Source organism: Rhineura floridana, chromosome 10 (genome assembly GCF_030035675.1).
Source record: "Rhineura floridana isolate rRhiFlo1 chromosome 10, rRhiFlo1.hap2, whole genome shotgun sequence".
NCBI lineage: Eukaryota > Metazoa > Chordata > Lepidosauria > Squamata > Rhineuridae > Rhineura > Rhineura floridana.
The window spans coordinates 36,667,844-36,691,584 of NC_084489.1; the positions used below are offsets into that span (position 1 = coordinate 36,667,844).

At 39.3% G+C, this 23,741-nt stretch overlaps 1 protein-coding gene across 2 annotated transcripts in view; it reads right to left on the reverse strand.

Annotated features, from left to right (window-relative positions):
* CHN2 (chimerin 2) overlaps positions 1-23,741 on the reverse strand; it is a 222,132-nt gene that overhangs the window by 120,289 nt on the left and 78,102 nt on the right. For both annotated transcript variants that reach the window (XM_061585590.1, XM_061585589.1), the window contains exons 2-3: positions 20,864-20,902; positions 10,936-10,991 (exon numbers count right to left, since the gene is read on the reverse strand). In XM_061585590.1, coding sequence (XP_061441574.1) covers positions 10,936-10,991; positions 20,864-20,902 — 95 coding nt within the window. The remainder of the gene's footprint in view (positions 1-10,935; positions 10,992-20,863; positions 20,903-23,741) is intronic.

Sequence of the window (23,741 nt, forward strand, 5' to 3'; positions counted from 1 at the left end):
TCCCAATTGTAATAGTCATTACTAATGTGCCTTTAACTGATAGCCTTTCATTTCATCGGATTCTAAATTATGGCTGGATCCTCAAAGCTAGGCTTTAACCTTTCATTTTAATGTTTTCATGATTATTTTAATACTTCAAAGTGAACAGACTCTTTTTAAAATAAATGACCTAACATGTTTAGTGCTGATACAGTAGTGCATGTACAAAGCAGAGTCCCTGGGCTGGTGACCTATGTCCAGCAAGTCTCAGGATACCTAGCACACAAGGCAGAGAACATGAATACACTGCAAGTTAACTTGTTTCTTACACTGCTTGTTACACTGCATATTTGGAATGCTTCTGTCCTTGGTATTCCCACACTCTATATCCAAACATAGAACCAAACTGTCTATATTTTCCATCATGACAAATTGCAGCTATTGTGGCTGACCACAAAAATTCCTAGGGTAAAATGAAAGCATAGAACAAGGTTAAGGACAATGTTATCAGTAATGGTGTACCATTGGATCCTGAATTCAAATTTCTTGGCCCATCTTGTGGAGAGTGAACACTTGCCTCTTCATATCCCCCATTGTTTCATCTTCCTTTGTCAGTTTCTCTGTTGTTGAAATTTGGACAGCATGAACAATTTTTCTTTTCCTATGTTACTTGGTAAAGTTCCATATATATTGATGGTACTATATAAATAAGAGCAACCATCTTTGGAACAGGGAGTAGTAGTTACTAAAGTGTCCAAATTCTGTACCAAAATGAAGTGGTGAAATTTGTCCCATTCTCCTATGTTGGCAGCAAAGATTTACATATTAGTAAGTGCATCACAGTTGTGCTGCAGTTTAGATACTGGATGAGTCAGTCTCAGTGCAGTAGTAGTCTTTGCCAAACTTGTAACACTGACAAACTCACATGTTGCTGCTAGTTAGTACAAAGCATGTCCCTTCAGAGCCCAGTGCAGTGCCTCACTGGAAACTTTCTAAACTGGTTGGCAGCAATTGCCAAAAACAAAATTCTTGATGACACACTGAAAGGCTCCAACTTACCTCTTACACAGCCTTTGGTGCATTCCCCTCACCCTGTGATACTATACTATAGGAGTTTTCTGAAAACCCAAATTCACAGCAGTGGAATCTTTTTGCAATGGCTAATGTCTATTTATTTACTACATTTGTATCTCAACATTTCTCTAAGGAGCCCAGAGCAGCATTTTAGCATCACCACAACCCAAGTGTAAAATGTCAAAACAGCTTCATGAAAATGCCTGTCTCAAAAATAATGTTTTATGAGGTTTCAGGCATGGCCTAGCTCTCTGACTTCATGGTTCATATAGATATGACAGCTTCTGAACACATTAATATAGCTAATAATAGAGAAAACCACATCTCACAATATATCTTAATATACATTTGTTACTCCAAGCAAATCTATCCATAATACAAACTGTGGGAGAATATACAACTTAGTATTGGTTTGAGGGGTGGAAAAAATTCTGGATCAATTTCTGGTAAGTAAATGGCAGATGTGCATTAAAGACTTATCGGATGTTCTTTGGAGCTGTAACAAATGTAATGTTAAAGAGAAGAGTTACACTGAAGCCAATGGCATTTTCATACAAGTTAAAATACATCTAGAATCAGGATATGCACCCTTGATGAGTCAACAAAAGATATACACCAGACTGAAGCTTATAACAACCTTGAATGGCTATCCTCCTCTGTGGAGAATATACTGCAGTGATCTCCTGTCATCATAGTAAAAATACTATTGTAAAATCATGCTACTGTGCAATAGAAACTTCCCAGAAATGTATTGTGACTAATGCTTGCAGTATGAATATATGGCCTAGAGACAATTTCCCATATCAAACAAATAATCGGTATCCAAATTGATGTGAGACATCATCCAAATGAATTTCAGATTTTCAGAAATAAACTAGCTTTTTTATAAAAATCGTTCTTCATAAACTGATGTAAGAAATATAAATTTAGACATTGAAAAAGCCACCACTGTTTCAGATGGAGAATGAGTGGGGGGAAAGAAAAGGAAAATGCATGCAGTTTACTTTCTAACCTCCAAGATAAAGAACTCCTCAAAATGAGTGGCAAAGAAAAAGGACCTTGACTGCATTTCCAAATGCTAACCAAGAATTTTAGATGGGTATTCTTTTCCCAGGACAACTATGCACTATAGGTGGGCATATATATTACACTAAAGATTTTATCTTGGATTTTGTAACTGAGAATAGGTAGAGTTGTATCTGAAGATCAATTTACAACCATACAGCAGTCTTTTTCTGCCTCCCTAATTATCTTTGTTCATCCACACCCAGCCATGCTGCCTAATCATCTCATCTGTTAATGATGGTAACATCTGAAAAGTGCATTACTAAGATGTACAAAGTCCAGAAGACAACATTTGCATACACTGGCCTTTAGCACATTAGTCACAAAGTCAAGTGACAAAACCCGGTTTTAGTAACTTGGTCACATTAGACTGTATCCAATGGTGGCATGTGAAGGAATGTTATCAAAGGTTGAAAACACACTAGTTGCCTACAGCAAAGCGTTTCATTGGCCACACCTGGAGGGGCAAAGGGTTGATCTGCCAATCAGTTGTGAAATCTGTTAGAAGCTGAATTATTTATTTATTTATTTATTTATTTAATTAATTACATTTCTAAACCGCCCTATAGCAACAAGCTTTCAGGGCGGTGTACAACAAGATAAAACCACAAAATAAAACCACAAACAATTAAACAATGTATGAGCTGATCCGATCAGGCTTTACAGTAAAAAGGAATGGGATTTGACTAGTGTTGTGCAACTCCATTTTAAAAAAAGAGAGGTAGAGTCACACTGGAACCAGCAGAACAGCAAGTGTGTCTCTACCCTAAGTCTAGAAAACCAACTCAAAGACTAGTGGACAGCAAACATATCAAGTCCGTCCATTACAGTTCAGTCAAAGTAATTCAGAATGAAACATAAGATGATTAAATGGAGAGCATATAGATGACAGGATTTCAGATATACAGAAATAAAATTTCAGTGACATGTATTTGGTAAGAAGAGGAGGAAAATGGTACAAAGTTACTGGCAAATTATTTGATTTGCTGGCTCATTTTCTAAAAAAACAACTGTTCGTCTGGCAGATTCTACCATACCTTATTATTAACACAAGAACTAACAATACAGGCAAGTGAGACATCAATCCAAATTGAACATAATAGGCTATATATCTCCAAATCTGCAAAAGCTCAGCTAACATTTGATATTGATGGGGACTGCTCTGTTCCAAACATGAGCAAACTCAAGCTATTATACCAGCATATATAAAAGTCTCAAAATTCAACTCTCTCTAAGCAAAACTATTATATAATTACTTCACATTTCAACACTGAAACTATCATAAGCAGAGAAAGAGGCTTTTGGGGGGCAGATTCACACGTATTTTTAAATCACATCCAATGCACATTTAAAGCACATGACCTACCACAAAGAATTCTCACACAGCTACAATTTCCCAGCAGCTGTAATGAACTACAGTTCCCATGATTCTTTGGGGGAAGACACATCCTTAAAATGTGTATTGAATGTGCTTTAAATATATGGCAACCATAGTTAAAGATATAAGCAAGATTTCAACTGTTTTATTATTTCCCCCCGGACATAATTAATATACTCAAGTGTCTGCCAGCTAATCACAATTTTGCCTCCTTTCTTCCTATTTGAGCTGCATATTCCAATGAGAATATTGATCCATGATGACCCTAAAAGCATAGAAACTGATTACAATAACTCACAATGTTTCACATGAATTATGGTCTACTGATTAATCATTCCTCTGACCTGTATTTCCTTTTATTTCTCCTTGGCATTAATCCCTTTTAACTTATTTAGGCACTGTATTTTCATTATATATCAACTTTCCTTCTTTTATAAAGATTATTTTGCAGAAAATTGGCAACATTCAGGGAATTGTCAAATAGGTCACATTTTAGCTGAAGCTGACTTCACTGAGTGCAGGACTGCTGTCAGTGTAATAAAGTCAGAGATTTCAGAGCCATTTTATTTGCTCCCAGGTCAAAAACATTCAGAATGTTTTTGTATGTATTTATAAATATATTTGCATATCACTATTTCATTTCTGAAAAACATCAAAGCAGTTTACAACAAATAAAAACCCATACAGTAAAAACCATTAAAAATGCAGTAAAAAAAAAGAGGTTAACTATTGTAAAAAAAAAAAAGCTTCTTAACTGCCTGCATAAACCTGGCAGATCACTTCTTATGCAGGATCACTTCCTATGTTACTTTTTGGTAAGGAAAGTAGCAGGAGAATGCTCACATATGCATCTTTGTTACTTTCAGACAGCCAAGTTTCACATGAGAATGCAGCGTAGTGGTTAGTTCATGTGTCAGACTAAGAGTGAGAAGCCCTTGGATTCCTATCACCACTCAGCCTTGAGACCTTGGGCCAGTCACTCTATCAGCATAACGGAGCTCCCAGGATTGTTGTGAGGATAAAGTGGGGGCGGAGGAACCATGCGCATTGCCCTGAGCTTCTTAAGATTTAGAACAGTTAAGATTAATTATCAGGTTCAGAATCTAAAATGGAATCTATAACTATGGTCTAACATTAACTCCAGACCTGTTACCTTCTACTGTCCCCTTTTCTTCCTTCATGACAGACTGTGTATATGAACACAAATCCACCTGCTCCAAAAGGACATTTCCTTTTCTCTTATTTGATAACGTCTCTTATTCTGTTGGCCGGTGGACAAAAAATCCTTGGGGAACAGACTAATTCATTCTAAATAGATTTCCTTTCCTGGCATCTATGACTAAATATACATATTTAATTAAGTAATTTATCAATCTGGAAAACTGACTCACATGACATCACCTGGTTCATCCTTCTCTAGTTTCTGAGGCACTTCTGAGACAAGGGCATGATTTAAACTTTGCATGACATCATTTGGTTTATGATGTCATTTGTTTCAATTTTCTGAGATGCTCAGCATACAAGAGAATATTTTAAACTATCTACAGTCTTCAGTTGGCTATCACTTTGCATACTGACTATCAAGGTGGAAAGGTTTCATGTTTTGAGTCTGAAAATAGGTGTGGGCTAAGATCTGCACCTGAATCAACATATTTGTGTTGTTGAATTAACAAAATAGTAGTGAATGCCTTTCACTTCGTTTAGAACCTTCAACTGAATATTTCCTTGATTTTGATTTTTTACACTGAGATTCACCCTGGATGTTTCAAGCCTGACCTATCACTTATAGGACGCTTTAACTACCATGGCTATAATGATGCTACTTTGTGGCTATCACATATTTGTATATTGGAGAAAGCTGGAAAATCCTACATAAACTGAAGAAAATGAGGACACATATATACATACTTCCTCCATGTGTTCTAGAACTCTTTTCAGTTGTCCTTCTGGACAGACAGCAAAAACCAACACTGACTGATACTTGCTTTGATTAGGTTTCTTAAGTAAAAGTAAGTCACTTCTGGATTTAGCATGATTTAGGACGAAGTCATATCAAATGGTGTATTATTAATTTGAATCCATTAATAAATAAATATTCCATCCTTAGAAGTGAACAACTGGTAAACAAAATATCCGTGGCTGAGTCCCTGATTTAGATTTATGTCTCCCAGGTGAGAATCTAGTATTCTATCTGCTCTTTTACTGAATAGTACTTAAACTAAAGAAATTCCTGAATACTTTAGCACCACAGCGAGAATGCTATAAGCCAAGAAGATACCATGGTAGTCTTAACTTTTTTTTACAGCTAGACTTTAAAGATAATCTCAGCAGAAAACAGAAGAACACTTGCCATTTACATAGGTTCAACCCCTCCATAAATTACTGCTTCTGTTTATTTATACCTTGGATATTTGTACCTATTACCTCCAGCTGAAAAATTAAAAGGGCATTTCTGAATGAAAATCAAGCTTTTCTTTCATACAGGATTAGAGCAAAAGATTGCAAAATGTTTTCCTTTATTTCCAGGCTATCACATATTTTAGTAGCAATAGAGTTTTTTTTTTTTATTTAACTGTAATTAGGTTTAAGAACAATGAGCAAAGTAATTAGCTGACATATTTCTCTACATAATCGTCCAGTTTAGGAAGTGCATGCTTTGTATACACCAGGGACATTTTATGCAAATTTCCCATTGTAGTCAACACTATTTTGTTGAATAATTGTTAGCAATTTCTGCAAATCTCCAGCAGAGAGAGGCTTCCAACACTGCTTTAACATTGTGCCAAACCAATAAGCTGCATGAACATTAAGCCATTCTGTAATGGAAGTTTATATGAGGGGATTTTATTGCAAGACTCAACTGCAATGCTCCATTTCAAATGTGCAAAATGTTTTATATACAGTATAGGGTAATAGGCTCTTAACATTTTAATCTGATCTTAAAACATATTGTGTTATCTTTGTTTCTTTTCTTTTTAAAAAAACTCCTTGGGGTTAGATGATCTAAAAACTGAAAGAGACAAATAGAAGTTACTGACAGCGTTTTTGTGCAAATAATTGTAATGCATATTTGCTCTAATATATCTTCCCGAAGATAATTTGGTACAGTTTGTGTATTGGCTTAAGAGACACGAAAGACAAAAGTTAGAAAATGTATTACCTATCAGTGTAGGAGTACTTTTAGGTTACATGTGATCCTTCAAGAAGTAGAACTGGAAGATAGATAGTTACTTTCCAGCTATAATTAGTGTACTCTTTTAATTATGAATTAGCTCCCTTTCCATTCTGATATATGAAGGGTTCTGTATAATAGAATAAGTGTATTGGTTTCCAGTATCCTCTTTTGTGGATATGGCTTCAATCAGAAACCCACCTACCCACATTTTTTAATATTGTCATACAACATACAGTACTAGCATTAAAAGGAAGTGAAAGGAGAAAGGGTGTCACAGGAACAGGATAATGGATAAGAAGACCACAATTCACAGTGAGTACGCAATGTGCCAACACCAAGTTTTAAAATGGAAACCAGGGGTGAACTGAGAAATTACAGGCCAGTTAGCTTGATGGCAGTTCTGGGAAAACTGGTAGAAAGCATTATTAAAGATTACCTATAATCTATAAGAAAATATCTTGCTGAAGAATCAGCATGGTTTCTGCAAGGGTATCCTCACTAACCTTTTAGAGTTCTTTGAAAGTGTCAAGCATATGGATAGGGGTGATCCACTAGACACTCAAAAACCCAAATAAGTTAATTTATTAAGAATATGTAAGAGTAAGATATACCCCTCTCTCAGTGTAGCCTACTCCCTATATTTCTCTATGAGCCCCTACTCTATGCATACCATCCTCATTGGAAGGTTAGCCCAAAGAATCTCTCTCTATATCCCTCAAAGATGCAGCCATAACCAATGCTGAGAGGTAGTATAATGACATCCCCCCAGCAGCAGAAGCAAGTCATAAGAAGGCAAAGCAAAGACAGACAAATGCATAAACACAGCAGGCACTCTCCCTATGGGTGGGAACTTTGGGCACACAGGGATTTTCAAATATGTTGTTAATTCAGTTCTCATGACTAGAAGGGCCAGTAATGTTCACAGGTCTTGGGGCCCAGTAACGAGCTTTGGGGTAGGGGCAAGCACTAGACGCTTTGAATTCTTCAACCTTGCTGCTTTCTGTCTCCTTTGGAGGACAACCAGAGAACCACCAAGCTTGGTGACAATACTGCTGGACAGATCACCGATTAATTCGATCCACTATGGCCATTAATATTGTTCCTCAACATAGGCTCCAAGGAAGAAAACCAAGGCGTAAAATGAACTTCCATACCCTTCAAGATCCTATTAAGCAAGCCTGCTTTCAAACAACTCTCAAGAAACATCTACCGATGGAACTCCCTGAAAATGTAGAGGAACACTGGATTAAACTGAAAACGTCCATTACTGCAGCATGTGAACAAACTATTGGATACCAAACTAAGAAACATCAGGATTGGTTTGATGAGAATGATAGTGAGATTGAACATATCATTGAGAAGAAATGGAAAGCCTTCCAGATATGGCAGAAAGACATTAACTGTGCTGCTAAGAAAAAAATCTATGCCAGTGCAAAGGCTGAGGTCCAAAGAAGAACTGGAGAACTTAAGAATGCCTGGTGGATAAAGAAAGCTCAAGAAATCCAGCACTTTGCAGATGCTCATGATGCACGGGGCTTTTTTATGCCACAAAGGCCATCTATGGACCAACAAATTATGGTACAAATCCCTTACGTTCAGTGGATGGTGCCAAACTTCTTAAGGATAAAGAGTCGATTGCACTGCGCTGGAAAGGGCATTACCACAACCTCCTTAATCGTAACTCTATTGTGGCTGATAAGGTCTTCTCACAAATTCCACAACAAACTACAGATGAGCTTGCAGTATCCCCTAATTTGGATGAAGTCAGTAAAGCCATCAATCAACTGAAGAACAACAAAGCTAGTGGACCTGATGGGATTCCTGCTGAAGTCTTTAAAGAAGGTGGGCCTAAACTTACACAACTTCGTAAGCTCATCGAAAAAATCTGGATGAGGGAGGAGATCCCAGAAGACTTTAGGGATGCCATAATTATCACCCTTTTTAAGAAGTGTGATAGAACAGATTGTGGGAACTATCAAGGTATCTCTCTTCTTGCTACTGCAGGTAAAATCCTTGCAAGGATCCTCGCAAATCGCCTCCTACCGATCTCAGAGGATGTCCTCCCCGAATCTCAAAATGGTTTCCGCCCTTCCAGGGGGACAGTGGACATGATCTTCACTGCCCGAAAGCTTCAAGGAAAATGCCAGGAACAGAATCGACCTTTATATGTGGCATTTATTGATCTGACTAAGGCCTTTGATACTGTGAATCGAACCGCTCTCTGGACCATCCTTCTGAAAACTGGATGCCCTGATAAATTTGTGAATATTTTCTGACTCCTTCATGACAACATGACAGCGACAATTTTGGATAACGGCTTCCAGAGCGATCCATTCAGAGTGGGATCAGGCGTAAAACAGGGATGTCTCATTGCTCCTACCTTATTTGCCAGCTTCATTGCTATGATTCTACACCTTATTGAGGGGTAACTTCCTACTGGTGTGGAAATCATATATCAAACTGATGGAAAGCTTTTTAATCTCAGTAGGCTGAAAGCAAAAAGTAAGGTAATGTCAACCTCTGTCGTAGAACTTCAATATGCCAATGATATTGTAGTCTCTGCACATTCAGAGAAAGATCTTCAAACTATCCTAAATGTCTTTGCAGAAGCATATAGAAAGCTTGGGCTCTCACTTAATATTAAAAAAACCAAAGTGCTTCATCAACAGGTGCAAACTAGTCCCTTTGTAGCACCATCAATCCAGCTTAATGGTGTGACGCTAGAGAACGTTGATCACTTCCCCTATCTTGGCAGCCGTCTTTCTGTAAAAGCTGACATCAATGCTGAAATTCAACATCATCTGAGCGCTGCAAGTGCCGCATTCTCCCGAATGAAGCATAGAGTGTTTGAGGATTGGGATATTCGAAGGGAGACCAAAATGCTTATTTACAAAGCCATTGTACTACCGACCTTACTGTATGCCTGTGAAACATGGACCATTTATAAACACCACTCCCAACTTCTTGAAAGATTCCACCAATGCTGTCTCTCACCTTTCAAGGATCTTCAACAGTGAGTTGCTTTTTGCACCTGGCAATCCATTTTGGAATTAGCTAGATTACTGGGACTGGGAGAAAATTGGGAAGTTGTATCTATTTTAGATTTTAATCTGACCCAGAGAAGAATTTGAAAGCATCTAGCCTGACCCATGGCCAAGCTCACACAATGTTACAATCTCTGAATTAGACATGAAATCTATACACACTTTGCTTATTTGGTTTATGGCTGACTAGGAAGTTATCTCTGAGTTGAATTTTAATCTGAACTGGAGAAGTTTAGTTTAAGTTTCATTTAGTTTAAGTTTCATTTATTTCTGTGCTCAAGGGTGATTCCCAACTGCTTGTTGGGTGACTCAACATTCCCTCACTAGGGGCTGCTGGAATGGAAGCAGATCCTTGCCCTACTGCCATGCCAACCCTGCTTACCTGCACTAATCAATAAAGCTGTGGCCTGTTTTCACTCATAAACCACTATTGGCTGTTTCATTCCCATTGCTGATGGAGGTATGCATCTAGCACCTACCTTGAAATTAGCATCTGTGGTGTGTGCATGTGTTTGTGTGTCAGCCTGCCATTTGAAATGTATATTTTTCAGCTACCACCCCTGATAAACAGTCACAGTAGATCAGTATCCTTAATAAGAAACACTTCCTCATAAAGCCTACACAAATATCACCTTAAAAAAATGATTAACAACTTGATCCAAGATACTGTGCAAATAGGGTCAGACATGCCTTGAACATATCACGGGAATAAAACTGGTATAAGCATAGCCTAAGAAACAGCACCTTGTTAGAAATTATGGGAAACTCAACAGGAAGACAGCTTTATCAGTTTTTATGTACTGTCTTCATAATTTAGACATGTAGGGAAAGTGTCCACATGCAATTAATTCAATATTTTGAATTAATATTTCAAATTGGGTTTGTAAAATTAGAGGGGAACATTTGCTGGGGTGGTGAGTGGGAAATCACACCTCATGTTAGAGATAAATACAAAAATATACATTTTCATAACAAGAATTCTTGCACTAGTACCGAAAACAACATCTTAATGTTAATAATGACTAAAAGCTTGTAATTTAAAACACACATTGACTGCTATTTTTATAATGTTCACCTTAAAAAATTTTTTTAAAGCTTTTGAATATTTTCTGAGGATGGCAAGAAACAGATCAAATAGAGCTCACATAAAATTTGAAGACCAACAGTATCAACATGCTGCTGATCATTCAACAGCAAGACGTTGAGAAACTTGAACTGACCTCTTGAGGACAAATTATTCTCTTAGGATGAGGTGCTTCCTGTTGTAACTGATATACTGTCAAATATAAAAACACAATAGTTATTAGAAGGCTGCAACGAACACCAACATTTGTTCAGACAGGTTTAAAACAGATACTTCTAGTACATTAAAATGTAGAAGAAATAGTGAACTGAAGGGAGATTATAGAGTAACATATTTCAACAAACCCTTTTAGTAGAGACTTTATCCCAGTCTGCATCTGTGTTGGAATTACTTTTTTTAGGTGGTGTTGTTTTCTAAAAAAAAAATTTTTTTAAAAAGTTTTGTTTTAATATGTTTTAAAGTCTTTTGTTTTTAAGATGTTTTAGAGTGTTTTTAGTGTTTTGTTTGCTGCCCTGGGCTCCTTCTGAGAGGAAGGGTAGGATATAATAATAATAATAATAATATAGAACTGACACACGAGGACACAGGTATCTGCCTCCACAGTGAATCTTGATTTCCCCATCAGTTTTCCTCATCACCTCTGCTGTCTAGGAAGCTATGTACTTTCTGTTGGGCTACTTCATGTGTTGTTTGTACAATTACTCATTTAAAATAACAGAAATTATGGAACCTGATTTAAGATTTTTAAAAAACTTGGGAAAGAGAGAGAGGGTGCTCTGTAAATTCTCAGGCATCCAGTCAATCATCGATCTACGCAGGTCTTTTTGCATGAGACTGGCAGAACTTGTTCCCATGAGCTTGAGCTTCAAGATAATATAGTTCTTCTGGCAACAAAATGGCAAATGAGCTTTCCTAAATGGAGATGTTCCTGTATTTATGTACATCTTCTCTACACACTCTTCGTCAAGTCATTCATAAGGAAATTAATCAGTGAATTGTACACCATTTTTATCTTACAACTTTACTACACGGTTTAGATTTGCAATTGGTATGAGCACCATTCATTCTAATACTTCTTTTGGGAAAGATTGTCAACATAGACGTCTTCCTGCCATAGCAGAAACTTACAAGGTGTTGGCTGTCTGACCACATTCTTTGCTTATTTCAGTTAGAGGTTCATCACTTGGACAAACATGCTTGATGATGGTAAAACTCAGAGCAGCCAGGCAGGAAGACGTCTATGTTGACAATCTTTCCCAAAAGAAGTATTAGAATGAATGGTGCTCATACCAATTGCAAATCTAAACCGTGTAGTAAAGTTGTAAGATAAAAATGGTGTACAATTCACTGATTAATTTCCTTATGAATGACTTGACGAAGAGTGTGTAGAGAAGATGTACATAAATACAGGAACATCTCCATTTAGGAAAGCTCATTTGCCATTTTGTTGCCACAAGAACTAGCCAGCATGGCTAGTGGATTGGGCTGATGGGAGTTGTAGTTCAAAAAAGTAACTTTTCCAAGCTCTGGTAAAACTTAAATACAAACAGGGGAAGGATTGTACCTCAGCATTAGAGCATCTACTTTGCATGCAAAATATTCCTGGTTCAATCCCCAAGTAAGGCTGAAATGTCACCTGCCTGAAACCTGGAGAGCCACTGCCAGGCAGAGGAGACAATACTGAGTTAGATCTGAGCAAGATAGACCAATGGTCTGACTCAATATAAGGCAGCTTCCTATGTTCCTAATATGTAGGAAGCAGGTAAAAAAAAGCCAGTGCGGTGTAGCGGTTAGAGTGTTGGACTAGTACCTGGGATACCAGAGTTCAAATCCCCACTAAGCCATGAAACTTGCTGGGTGACCTTGGGCCAGTGATTGTCTCTCAGCCTAACCTACCTCACAGGGTTGTTGTGAGGATAAAATGGAGAGGGGGGAGAACCATGTATGCCACCTTGAGCACCTTGGAGGAAAGGTGGGATATAAATGTAATAAATAAATAAATAAGACTAAAGCAAGTAAAGCATTCAGAATATACTAAAATAAAAATGTATTACACCAAAAAAACACCTTCCTTTCAGTTTAGTTCTATCAGTATGCTATCAGGCACACAGGATAGGGAATATTGGTGAGGGTAGGTGGAGAATAATATATACTATATATACATGCAAAGTTGTCCACAGTGATAACAAGGCATGTATTCTGTAAGCTGTTTAATACTTTGACAACCTCGTATTTCTCTCTCTACATCCTTGTTTCTCTTTTCAGCTCCCTTCCCCGACTCTCCCAGAGGTATTTACAGCTCCTGCTCTAACGATCTTATGTCAGTAAGTGAGATGGTCAGAAATAAGACAGGTAGATGAAATACATTATAAAATTACTTTAGTAAGCAAAGTTTTGTAAGCATTATGGAAGAAGTGGATCTTCAGGGAATACACAAGTGAGAAAAGGGGCAGCTTTCTTTGTAGCCCAGACAAGCTTACAATTTGTTTCAAATGTGGGCATTCTGAAGACAGGCATATTAGTAGTAAAGTGTTGATCAAGTAAGAGCTGACTCAAGCTTACAAATATTTGGGGACAGCATTTATCCATTTCCCCTTTAAATTCTCAAAGCACTTCACAGCAAGCCTTACATTTAATGACTGCATGAATTGTGATTTGAAAGTAGAGATTTCAAGCACACAAGCACATGCTACGAAGCTGCAAACCACAACACAGTTCAATAGAAAGATGTGGTAGCACTTATTTCTATTCACTAATAGGCAAAAAACCTTGCAGTTTAAGAATGTACCTATAGCCCACAGATATTTCTACCAAACTTTAAAAAGCAGGGAAATTGGGCAGCTATAGTGAATGCACCAGGGGAGCAGGAGACCTGAACTCCTCTCTGAAATATTGTACTGCCCTACAAAGTTGTCAAAATGCAAACACAATTTGGGTTGGTCTTTCACAGTCCAATCCACTTGCTGTGTAGCTTGGAAGAATTTGGTAACATGTGCCTCTGAGCATATGGTGAGTGGTGGCAACACCTGCCATCTCCAAAGATGGAGAATTATATTTTTGTATGTTTGTTGGTGTTCTTCTTACTTTGCTTCTTTCCTGTGTTACTAATGTTTCTACAGAGAAACTAAACTAGAAAATTTTATTTCCCTCATTATTCATCCTAGAAATCTGTGTCAAATTTATTTTTATTAATTTCAAAGCCTTTTTATTGGTCAATGTCATATGATGGTGAAGATAGCCTTTTTTGTTTCAAACTGGAGGTTATGGTCTATTTTTATTTTGGGTGCATTAACAGTTGGACCTGAAACTGCAGTTTAATGTAAAATCAGACTGATTACAATATGTTGCTACTTTAGCAATTACTCTAGCTGTTGGAAAAAAGAGGATGCATGTTTTCAGCCTGCTATGTTTAAACCACTTTATTTAAGGCAAGGAGTCCACGATCAATTAAAAACATAGAGCACACCTAGAATTTTGCTAGAATATATTTCACCTCCCACTGTTTTATCTTGTGCAAACTGAGACACTTCTGAGGTCCACTGGAGACTATTTTGCAGAAGTCAGTGCCATTATTCCACAATTATGTTTGGAGTTTTTTTAGTATAAATTTTGCAAAGTGTTGCTGTACTTCACATACTCATAGTAACAAAAGCAAAAGAAAATGATTTCCTATAGAAAACTTCACTAAAATTGCAAAGGAAATCAGACATATTTAAAGAGACCATCTGAACTATATCAACTGTCTTAATAATGTTGCTTCCTCCCGGCTAAAACAAGATCAGCACAGGACATATCTTCTTTATATTATTTGGGCTGATTACAGGTGTTGCCACCATTCACCATATGCTCAGAGGCACATGTTACCAAATTCTTCCAAGCTACACAGCAAGTGGATTGGACTGTGAAAGACCAACCCAAATTGTGTTTGCATTTTGACAACTTTGTAGGGCAGTACAATATCTCAGAGAGGAGTTCAGGTCTCCTGCTCCCCTGGTGCATTCACTATAGCTGCCCAATTTCCCTGCTTTTTAAAGTTTGGTAGAAATATCTGTGGGCTATAGGTACATTCTTAAACTGCAAGGTTTTTTGCCTATTAGTGAATTTCCCTGCTTTTTAATCTGGAAGGTAAGAAATGGGATCCTGTGCAAGTTTGCTGAGAATGGATTGATCATTTGCATGCTTATTGAGTTATGTGGGATTTACACACACACACCAGGCAATCATGCTTAGGATAGGTGAAACTGACCACAGGGGATGGGGAAGGGAGGAGGAGGGGGAGGAGGGAGGGGTGGAAAGGCAGAGGGGAGGACTGGGATGGGAGCAGGCAGGAGGGGGAGGGGAGAAGAAGGACAGATGTGGTTGTTTGCATGTTTATTGAGTTCAGTGGGATTTACACCCATTCAATCATGCTTAGGATAGGTAAAACTGACTGGGGGGGAGGGCTGGAGTGGGCAGGGAAGGCAGAAGAAGGAAGAGGGAAGGAGAAAGGGAGAGGAAAGGGGAAGGAGGGAAAAGGCAGGTCTGCTCATTTGTATGTGTCATGGCCCCGTCGGAGGACTCATCAGACGAGGATGACTCAGGAGTAACAGCAGCAGACCCAGAAGGAGAAATGGAGGAAACTCCTGAGAACCCAGCTCCTTCTCCCCCTCAGCTGCAGAGCACCCCAGACACAGCTGAAGCCCTTCAGCCAGACGCAGACAGTGAACAAGATACTCCCCCCTCACCTGCAGAACATAGACAACAGAAGGTCAGGCAGAAGAGGGGCAGGCCTGTCCACTTAAGGCCAAAACACTGATGGCTCACACCTGCTGACAAACCTGCTCCTTAAAAGACCAACCTTGGCTTCAGCTTGTTGCTGACTACAACATCAGGCATGGCTTCGTGTGTTTCCAGATTCCCTGAACCTTATCTCAGACTGACCCCTTGGCAACTGAACCCGGACCTCTACTGACCTTGCTTCTGGACTTCTGGCTTGGCACGTAAGCTTGGAAAGGGCCTTGCCCTTATCATGCTTCATCCTCGTTAGCCTGGCAGATCTACAACCAAGCTGACAGCTAAGCACTTTCCTGCCCTGGTAAATACCCAGGAATTTCCAGCCCCTGCCTGCATTGCTGTCTCAGTGCAGAGCTGACAGTATGATTATTGAGTTGAATCAGATATACTCCTATGCAATCACGATTAGGATAGGTAAAACTGACCAGGCTGGGCCTGCCAACCAAGACGTCTTCTGTATCTTTCACAGTTGGGCAGGAGGAAGGGACAATTCTACCTTGTGGTTTTTCCCATTACAATGTTGCAAGAACACCGGCACTTGGCTGACTTTCTCTTCTCCTAAAGATACAGGATCAGTCTCAGGCCAGGAACCTGGCAACCCTACCTCCCACCCAAATTTAAAACAAAGCTGTCCCTAGCCACATCCACACCAGGTCTCTATTACACTTTGGACAATCATTATTTATTTATTTATTTAGTGTATTTATATACCGCCCCATAGCCAAGGCTCTCTGGGCAGTTTACAATAACTAAAAACATTAAAAACAAATATACAAATTTAAAAACACATCTTTTAAAAACAATTTAAAAGAATTTATCATGGCTTCTCTCAAAGCCATGGCTCAAAGCCAATCATGGCTTCTCTCAAAGAATCCTGGGAAGTGCAGCTAGTGAAGGGTGCTGAGAGTTGCTAGGAGACACCCTGTTTCTCTCACAGACCTTTAATCAGAGTGGCTGACTGTTAAACCATTCTCTCCGGGGAATAGGAGTCTCCTCTCAGCACCCTTCACAAACTACACTTCCCAGGATTCTCTGAGGGAAGCCATGACTGTCTCAAGTGAAATCAAGTCTGGTGTGGGTGTGGCCTCCTGATTAGCCAAGCCCAGCAGCTGTGAGGCTTTTAGAACACTGACAGTTGGTCCTTACTGAGCATGCCCCGCGTTATAATAGGCTTCCAGCCAAAATTTCTTAAATTAATTAAAAATCAACCAGGCATTTTTTAAACTTTTAAACTGCAGTAGATGAAGGTCAGAGTATGGGGCAAGGTCAGTATTAGGATTACAGGTACTCTGTGAACATGGCTGATTTTTAATGAATTTCAACAGATTATGAGAACTCGCAGAAAAAAGTCCAAAAGGGCTCTGAGTTTTTTTCTCTCTTTTTAGACTTTGAACTCTCAATTCTCTCTGACTGTTTTGTGTATCGCCATGAAAATTGACAGGGTTGTTAAGCAAGCGTTTCTGAGTTCAGAACTATAAGTTTTGTAAGGTTTTGTTTTGAAATGAACTTATGGGAAGCCTCAGAATGGCATGGGGGGATATTTTCCATTTAACATTGCGGAATGTGAAAAATCCCCGCTGACTATAGTATACAGCCACTCTCGTGGCTGTATAATAAGACTCGGTAGACAAGTAAAATAATCTAAACCCTTTCAATTTTCTACTAGTAAATAGTATTAGCTATAACTGCAGTTATGATGCTTCAGAATGGTGGAGCCAGGAGTCCATTCCCCCAGCTAAATATGAGCCATCCACAGAAGTTCAGATACGCCTTACAAAGGGTCAGCTAAACTTATAAGGGGTAAGGGAGGCCTCATGGCAGTGAAAGCTTCACTTTAAAGCAACCATTGGAGCTGGGAAGCCTGGGAACTGTACTTTTCAGTTTCTTCTTGTGCAATGGATTCTAGGATGCCCAGGAACTCCATTGCTGTTGGACTCCTAGGAACTTAAGGATGAAGTTTACACTGTCACCAGCCTTCAATGCAAGCCTTCTTCAAGTTTGAGATGAGGGGAACATGAGCAGGGAGGGGGCTAATGGAGAGTTCTCTTGAGCTTGAGCTTTCCAGTCACTCTCAGAGAACTTTCATGAAAACACTGAACTTTCTCCAGGAGTTTTCTGCTTTGAAAAATTGAGCCAATTATGAATCAATCTGGAGGAAGCTTAAACATCATTAATTAAGTGATTTAAAAACAGGAAATGGTAAGACAGATCAGCATGAGGTATGTAACTGCTGTATGCAGCAGTCAAGTGTTCTGACTAGCCTGAGGTTCAAACAATTCATTACACAGAAACACACGTACAGAACCCAGATGTCAGGTTTTTTTAAAAGCTGCTTTAGGACAGCAATATTTAGAGCAGAGGAGCAAGAGAGAGGGAAAGTTTCACTCTTTTTGTGCTCATAATTCATCTGCTCCAAATTGCCCTGGCAATGAATTTTCACACACCACTGGGGTTCTAAACTAAGCAAACATTTGAAATCCCAATAAGGAAAAGGCTCTTCACAAAGAACCCGTGAGTGAGGAAAGTCTAAGTGTGCCTTGTCACCATTCTAAATTCCCTTGTAAAAAGTTGTGTTCAGGCTGTGGTTAGCTTCTGATAAGGACAGCCCACATAAATATGTAGCCCGTAGATGTACAACATGCTGCTTACATAGATGAAGCTACACTCATACATGTGATAGTAGCTGCTTTTTTTAAAAAAAGGAACGTCAGCAAGCAAGTAGAATCAACCTGATAGCAGCTTTGGTTGCAATAGTGATGCTGATCACCCATCAGTTCAGAAACAATAAATGTCTTCTTTATAATAAATGCCTTTGAATTTTAGGGAGGCCCATTAAAAAGCTCAAGCCATGCCAAACTGAACCACCCCCTTACCCTGAATAGCAGCAACACCCAAGGTAGGGGTAACGGAAAAATGGAAGGCTGATTCTTCTGCCTCTATTAGGCACAACTTTCTTAAAAAGAAGCAGCTTCCTACACAAGGAATCCTGGAAATGTAGTTTACCAGTTTCTTCACTTTTCAAGGAATTTGAAGCTTTGGCAGAAGTCCTGCATTTATTTACAAAAACTGAAAGGCATAAATATAAGATGAGAGAGACCTGGCTCAGCACCAATACACATTATCACAAGCCAGCAGTGCAATGCGGCTGCTAAAAACACACACTAATGCAATCTTAGGCTGCATTAATGAAAGCACAGCACCCAGATCATAAAAAGCAATAGTTCCACTCTGTTTGCACTAGTCAAGGCACATCTAGAGTACTGTGCTCACTTCTGGGCACCTCACTAGAGGGACAGTGACAAACTGGAATGGACCCAGAGGAGGTGAGACCAGGATTTATTTTATTTATTTAACAAATTTTATACACTGCTTAATTGTAATAAATCCTCTATGCAATTTACAAAATACTAACATTGTTAATTAAAAACAGTTAAAAACAAGTAATTAAAAGCATTTAAAAGATAATTAAAATTAACTGTAAGCCAAAAAATATTGAAATGTGAAAGTGTGTCAGGTGCAATTCATGCATTTCTGGATCAGACTCTTGAGGCTTTATGGGGTCAGGTAAAACCCCACTGGTCTTCTGTGTCACCTGACAACTACTGAATAGCAAGTCTTAGTAACTGCTTGTGGCCAAGCACAATGTTTAGGTAGTGTCTACACATAGCAGATATTCACAGCTGTGATCACAGTGGCAATGAGACAAAGGCAGTTGAGTATGGCTCCCAGAGTTCCCAATTTGAGACCTCTAGTCCCAATCTGCTCTCAACCTCGTATCTAGCCCAACAATCTGAGTTTTTATTTCACTGTATGTGTGAAGCAATATCAAAAAAGCATGGCATTCAGACTAGGGGGCAAGGGCAGCATGTGTGAATGACAATAGTATTGGTAGGTTAGAGGTAAATCCATCACCCACTAATGTTGACAGGCATGAACCTTGGATATAGTTTTTGAAAACCTTCAGTGCATATTTCTATACTTTAAATTTCTTTATCTTAAATGTCCAAAATATAAGTGGCTTTTTTCGGTAGTAAAGATATGACTGACATTTTTTTCAATATTCCTTTGGAAATGTGGAAAAAACAGATTCCCAGAAACAAAAGCTGCAATCAAGTAAATGGGTCTTGTCTTGAATGAATGGCCTAACTGCAATCAAAGTACAAAAAAGGCAACAGTCAGGCCTGCTGCGGTTTTGCCTTGCAAAATGGTAAATTAATGAGGCTTATGCAAAACAAAAAACTTTTTAAACATTCTTGACATCAGATTGGCAATGTCTTTTTCTGTTTTGGCAATACATAGAATTAAAATATGTATGTCATGTGATCTCCTAGTCTATAATGTTGGATTGTTGTGTTAGGAAGAACAATAAAATGAGCTTTTTAAGGGCTGTTCTTAGAATTATGCCAGGACTTGTCCTTGGATTAAATCTCTTTTCTCTGCCTACACTCTTGAGTCTAGGATTTTGTACTGCACTTTGTGTCAGTCAACACATTCCTTGTCACTTTTATTGATTCTGTTTCTATTTTTCTGACTTTTGTGTCCAGTTAATAAACATGTAGTGTAGTGGTTAAGGTGTTGAACTATGACCTGGGAGACCAGGGTTCAAATCCCCATACAGCCAAGAAGCTCACTGGGTGACTGTGGGCCAGTCACTCCCTCTTAGCCTCAGAGGAAGGCAGTGGTAAACTCCCTCTGAATACTGCTTACCATGAAAACCCTATTCATAGGGTCACCATAAGTCGGAATTGACTTGAAGGCAGTCCATTTCATTTTTTCAATAAATATCCATCTAATAGTAGTGGCATTTCAAAACAGCTTTCCAAAATTGCTGGCTCTTCTGTATGGAAGGTGGTTAGGGAGTACAGAGTAAGAAGAAATCCCAGCAACCACGTGCGATGAAATCCTACACATGTCTACTTTGATGCAATGGGGCTTACTCCCAGGGAAGCGTGCATAGGGTTAGTGCCCTAGCCTAATTTCATGCCATAACTAGGAAATCCTATACGTCAAAATCCCTTACAGATGCCTTTCTAGACTCTTAAAACCACCCACTAATGATTCTTCCACACCTTCTCTAGATAAGTTGTAACATTACTAAAACTGTAATGAAAAAATATCATTTGACTTGCAACCTGGTAACTCTGTATGTTGTTTGCTGTCTCCCATGCTCTTCTCGGTGCTAACCTTATCCCCTCTAGGTCCTCCAAATCAGACACAATGGCTTCCTGGTGTCTCTCAGGTTAGATCACCTGCCCTCCTCCCACCCCCAAATTCCAGTTTCTGATACTCACAGTATGATTTCCATATTGGGGGCTGATATTCTTCAGCATCTAGAATAGTAACAAAAGAAAAATGAATCAGCCAGCAGCTCAGTGAACCCTTCAACATATATCTTCTATAAAGATTTCAAAGCTTGCCAGGAAAAAAATATTATTGCCTTTCCAAGACAGTGACATGCTCATTTATAGTACGGTGCTACATGTGACAGAAGTTTATTGATTATTGGTTTTAAAATTTTGGATTCATTTTTCCAAATTCTGGAATGTGATAAAATTTATTTCTCACGGATGTCTACATAGAACTATTAATAATTAATTAAACATGACATTCAAGAATATATACTTGGTTCAGTATTTGAAAGGACACGATAGAGCAAATAAGACATAAACCATGGCAACACTACATTGGCACAGAAAACAATATTTATGACTCAGCATGGACTTAGTAATAATGGCTTAAAGAGAACTAGATGTTATCCTTGAATTTAATGTAATATATGATTTTCCCCATACTTGTGTGTAACTTGGCCAACATCCCAGTTCTGTGTTGATAATAAAATATGTCAAAAGCGCAAGTGCAACCAATCAAGAAGAAAAACATTTGCAATTCCAAACAAAGCCACTTCAGAGCCACTGAATTTAAGAAAGAAGCTCCAATCCAGAAAAAGTTAATTGCACAAATTCTACTGAAATTACTGGGGCAAATTGGTGATGACAAGCTGTAATCTACACTGATTCTGCTGTCTATGATTGGATTTTGAATTTTTACAGATTAATTCTATATTGACTACTGAATTCAATAATTCCTGCTTCTTGTGCATAAGACTTGTGCTGTCTTACAATGTGATCCTGTCTTAGAATTATGTCTACCTGGTAGGATAAAACTGGTCCTGCAACATGCAACCCGAAGGCCAGTCCGGATGACACTCAGCTCTATCTCTCGTTTAAATCTTCACCAGAGTTGGCTGTGGAGACCTTGTCCAAGTGCCTGGAATCCGTGAGTGGATGGATGGGAAGGAACAAGCTGAAGTTGAACCCCGATAAGACCGAGGTGCTACTCGTGGGGGACAAGAGAAGGTTGGGAGATGTTGACCTGAAGTTCAATGGGGTGAGTCTACCCCTGAAGGACCAGGTCCGCAGCCTTGGGGTTGTGCTTGATTCCAGGCTGTCCATGGAGGCTCAGATTTCGGCAGTGAGCCAGGCAGCCTGGTATCAACTACACCTCATACGAAGGCTGCAACCCTACCTTCCTGTTCATCAGCTCCCACTGGTAGTACACGCCCTGGTCACCTCTCGATTGGATTACTGTAATGCGCTCTACGTGGGGTTACCCTTGAAAACGGTCCGGAAATTACAACTTATACAAAACGCGGTGGCTCGACTACTTACGAACAGTCGCCGCCGGGATCACATCACACCAGTGTTGTTCAATCTACACTGGCTTCCAGTTGTCTTCAAGCCCAATTCAAGGTGTTGGTATTAACCTTTAAATCCCTATACGGTCTCGGCCCAGTTTATCTAAAGGAGCGCCTTCAACGCCACCAATTATGCTGCCCGACAAGATCAGCCACACAGGGCCTTCTCTCAATCCCGCCGACAAAAACAGCTAGATTGGCGGGAACTAGAGAGAGGGCATTCTCAGTGGCGGCCCCCACCCTTTGGAACTCCCTCCCACAAGATCTACGGCACGCCTCTTCCCTATATGTATTTCGTAAAGCCTTAAAGACCTGGCTCTTTCAACAGGCCTTTGGGATTTCCGGGGAGGGTTAACTTTTATGACTGAAATGTCTCTTACCCTGCACTAATATTGTTGTTGCTGCTGTATTGTTTATATATTGTATTAATGTATTTTATCACATTGTGTTTTAACTGTTTACATGTACGTCGCCTAGAGTGGCCATCGGCCAGATAGGCGACACATAAATTAAATTTTATTATTATTATTATTATAAGACTTTTTGCTGCCTGTGGTGAAGAATAAGATGACACCACTTCCCATTCCGTTCCAATGGTAGTTCCCCTACCATTCCTTATATGGAATCTGACCAGACTGGCAATTGACAATATCCTCCAGCGCTCTGAAGGCAGCAGGCTGGCTTAGAGGGTGCAAGACAGGCTGAGTTACACACACACTTCCACACACTTCCTGTCCCAGGTTAGGCTGCATTACTCTGCCTAATGGTAGGTCTGGCTCTATGAAGCACAATGTTGTTATAATGGGGGGAAATTATGCTATGGAGGGGATTTAGCTCTGCTGTAGATCATTTGATTTGCATGAAAAAGGTCCCAGATTCAGTCCTCAACATCTCTAGGTAGACCTAAGAAAAGACTCCTGCCTGAAACCCTGGACAGCCACCACCAGTCAACGTAGACAACACTGAGCTAGAAGGACCAATGGTATAACACAGCTTCCTAATACCCTTGCACAAGTGAGAGCCACAACAGGGCATAGGATTCTAATTCTAAAGCTAATTATGGTATACCACAAGGTATATACAAGGCAAGATCCAGCCAGGTAACACCGATCTCATATATCATGATGCATGGGGCTCCATCATGCTTCTCCATGCCCAGAGAGAGCTAGAACAGCATACTAGTGGGAACTTTGGCAATGGAACAAAAACAAAGACTCAAGGGAGACAAAAATGAAATTAAGGGCAGAAATAATACTTGTGTTTTCATAAAAGCCTTGCATGTACCCTGTCACAGGATACCAACAGAAACACCTACCCAGATATACTGCTCAACTGGGGCTGCAAGGACAAGGGATCCCACACAGGTAAGAAATTTACCTGGGGAAAGATACCATGCCTCGAAGTATGAAACCTTCACCTCCTCAATCCATTCCCTTAAGTCCCCAAAGAATGGGACAAGTGTGGAGAGTAAGAGT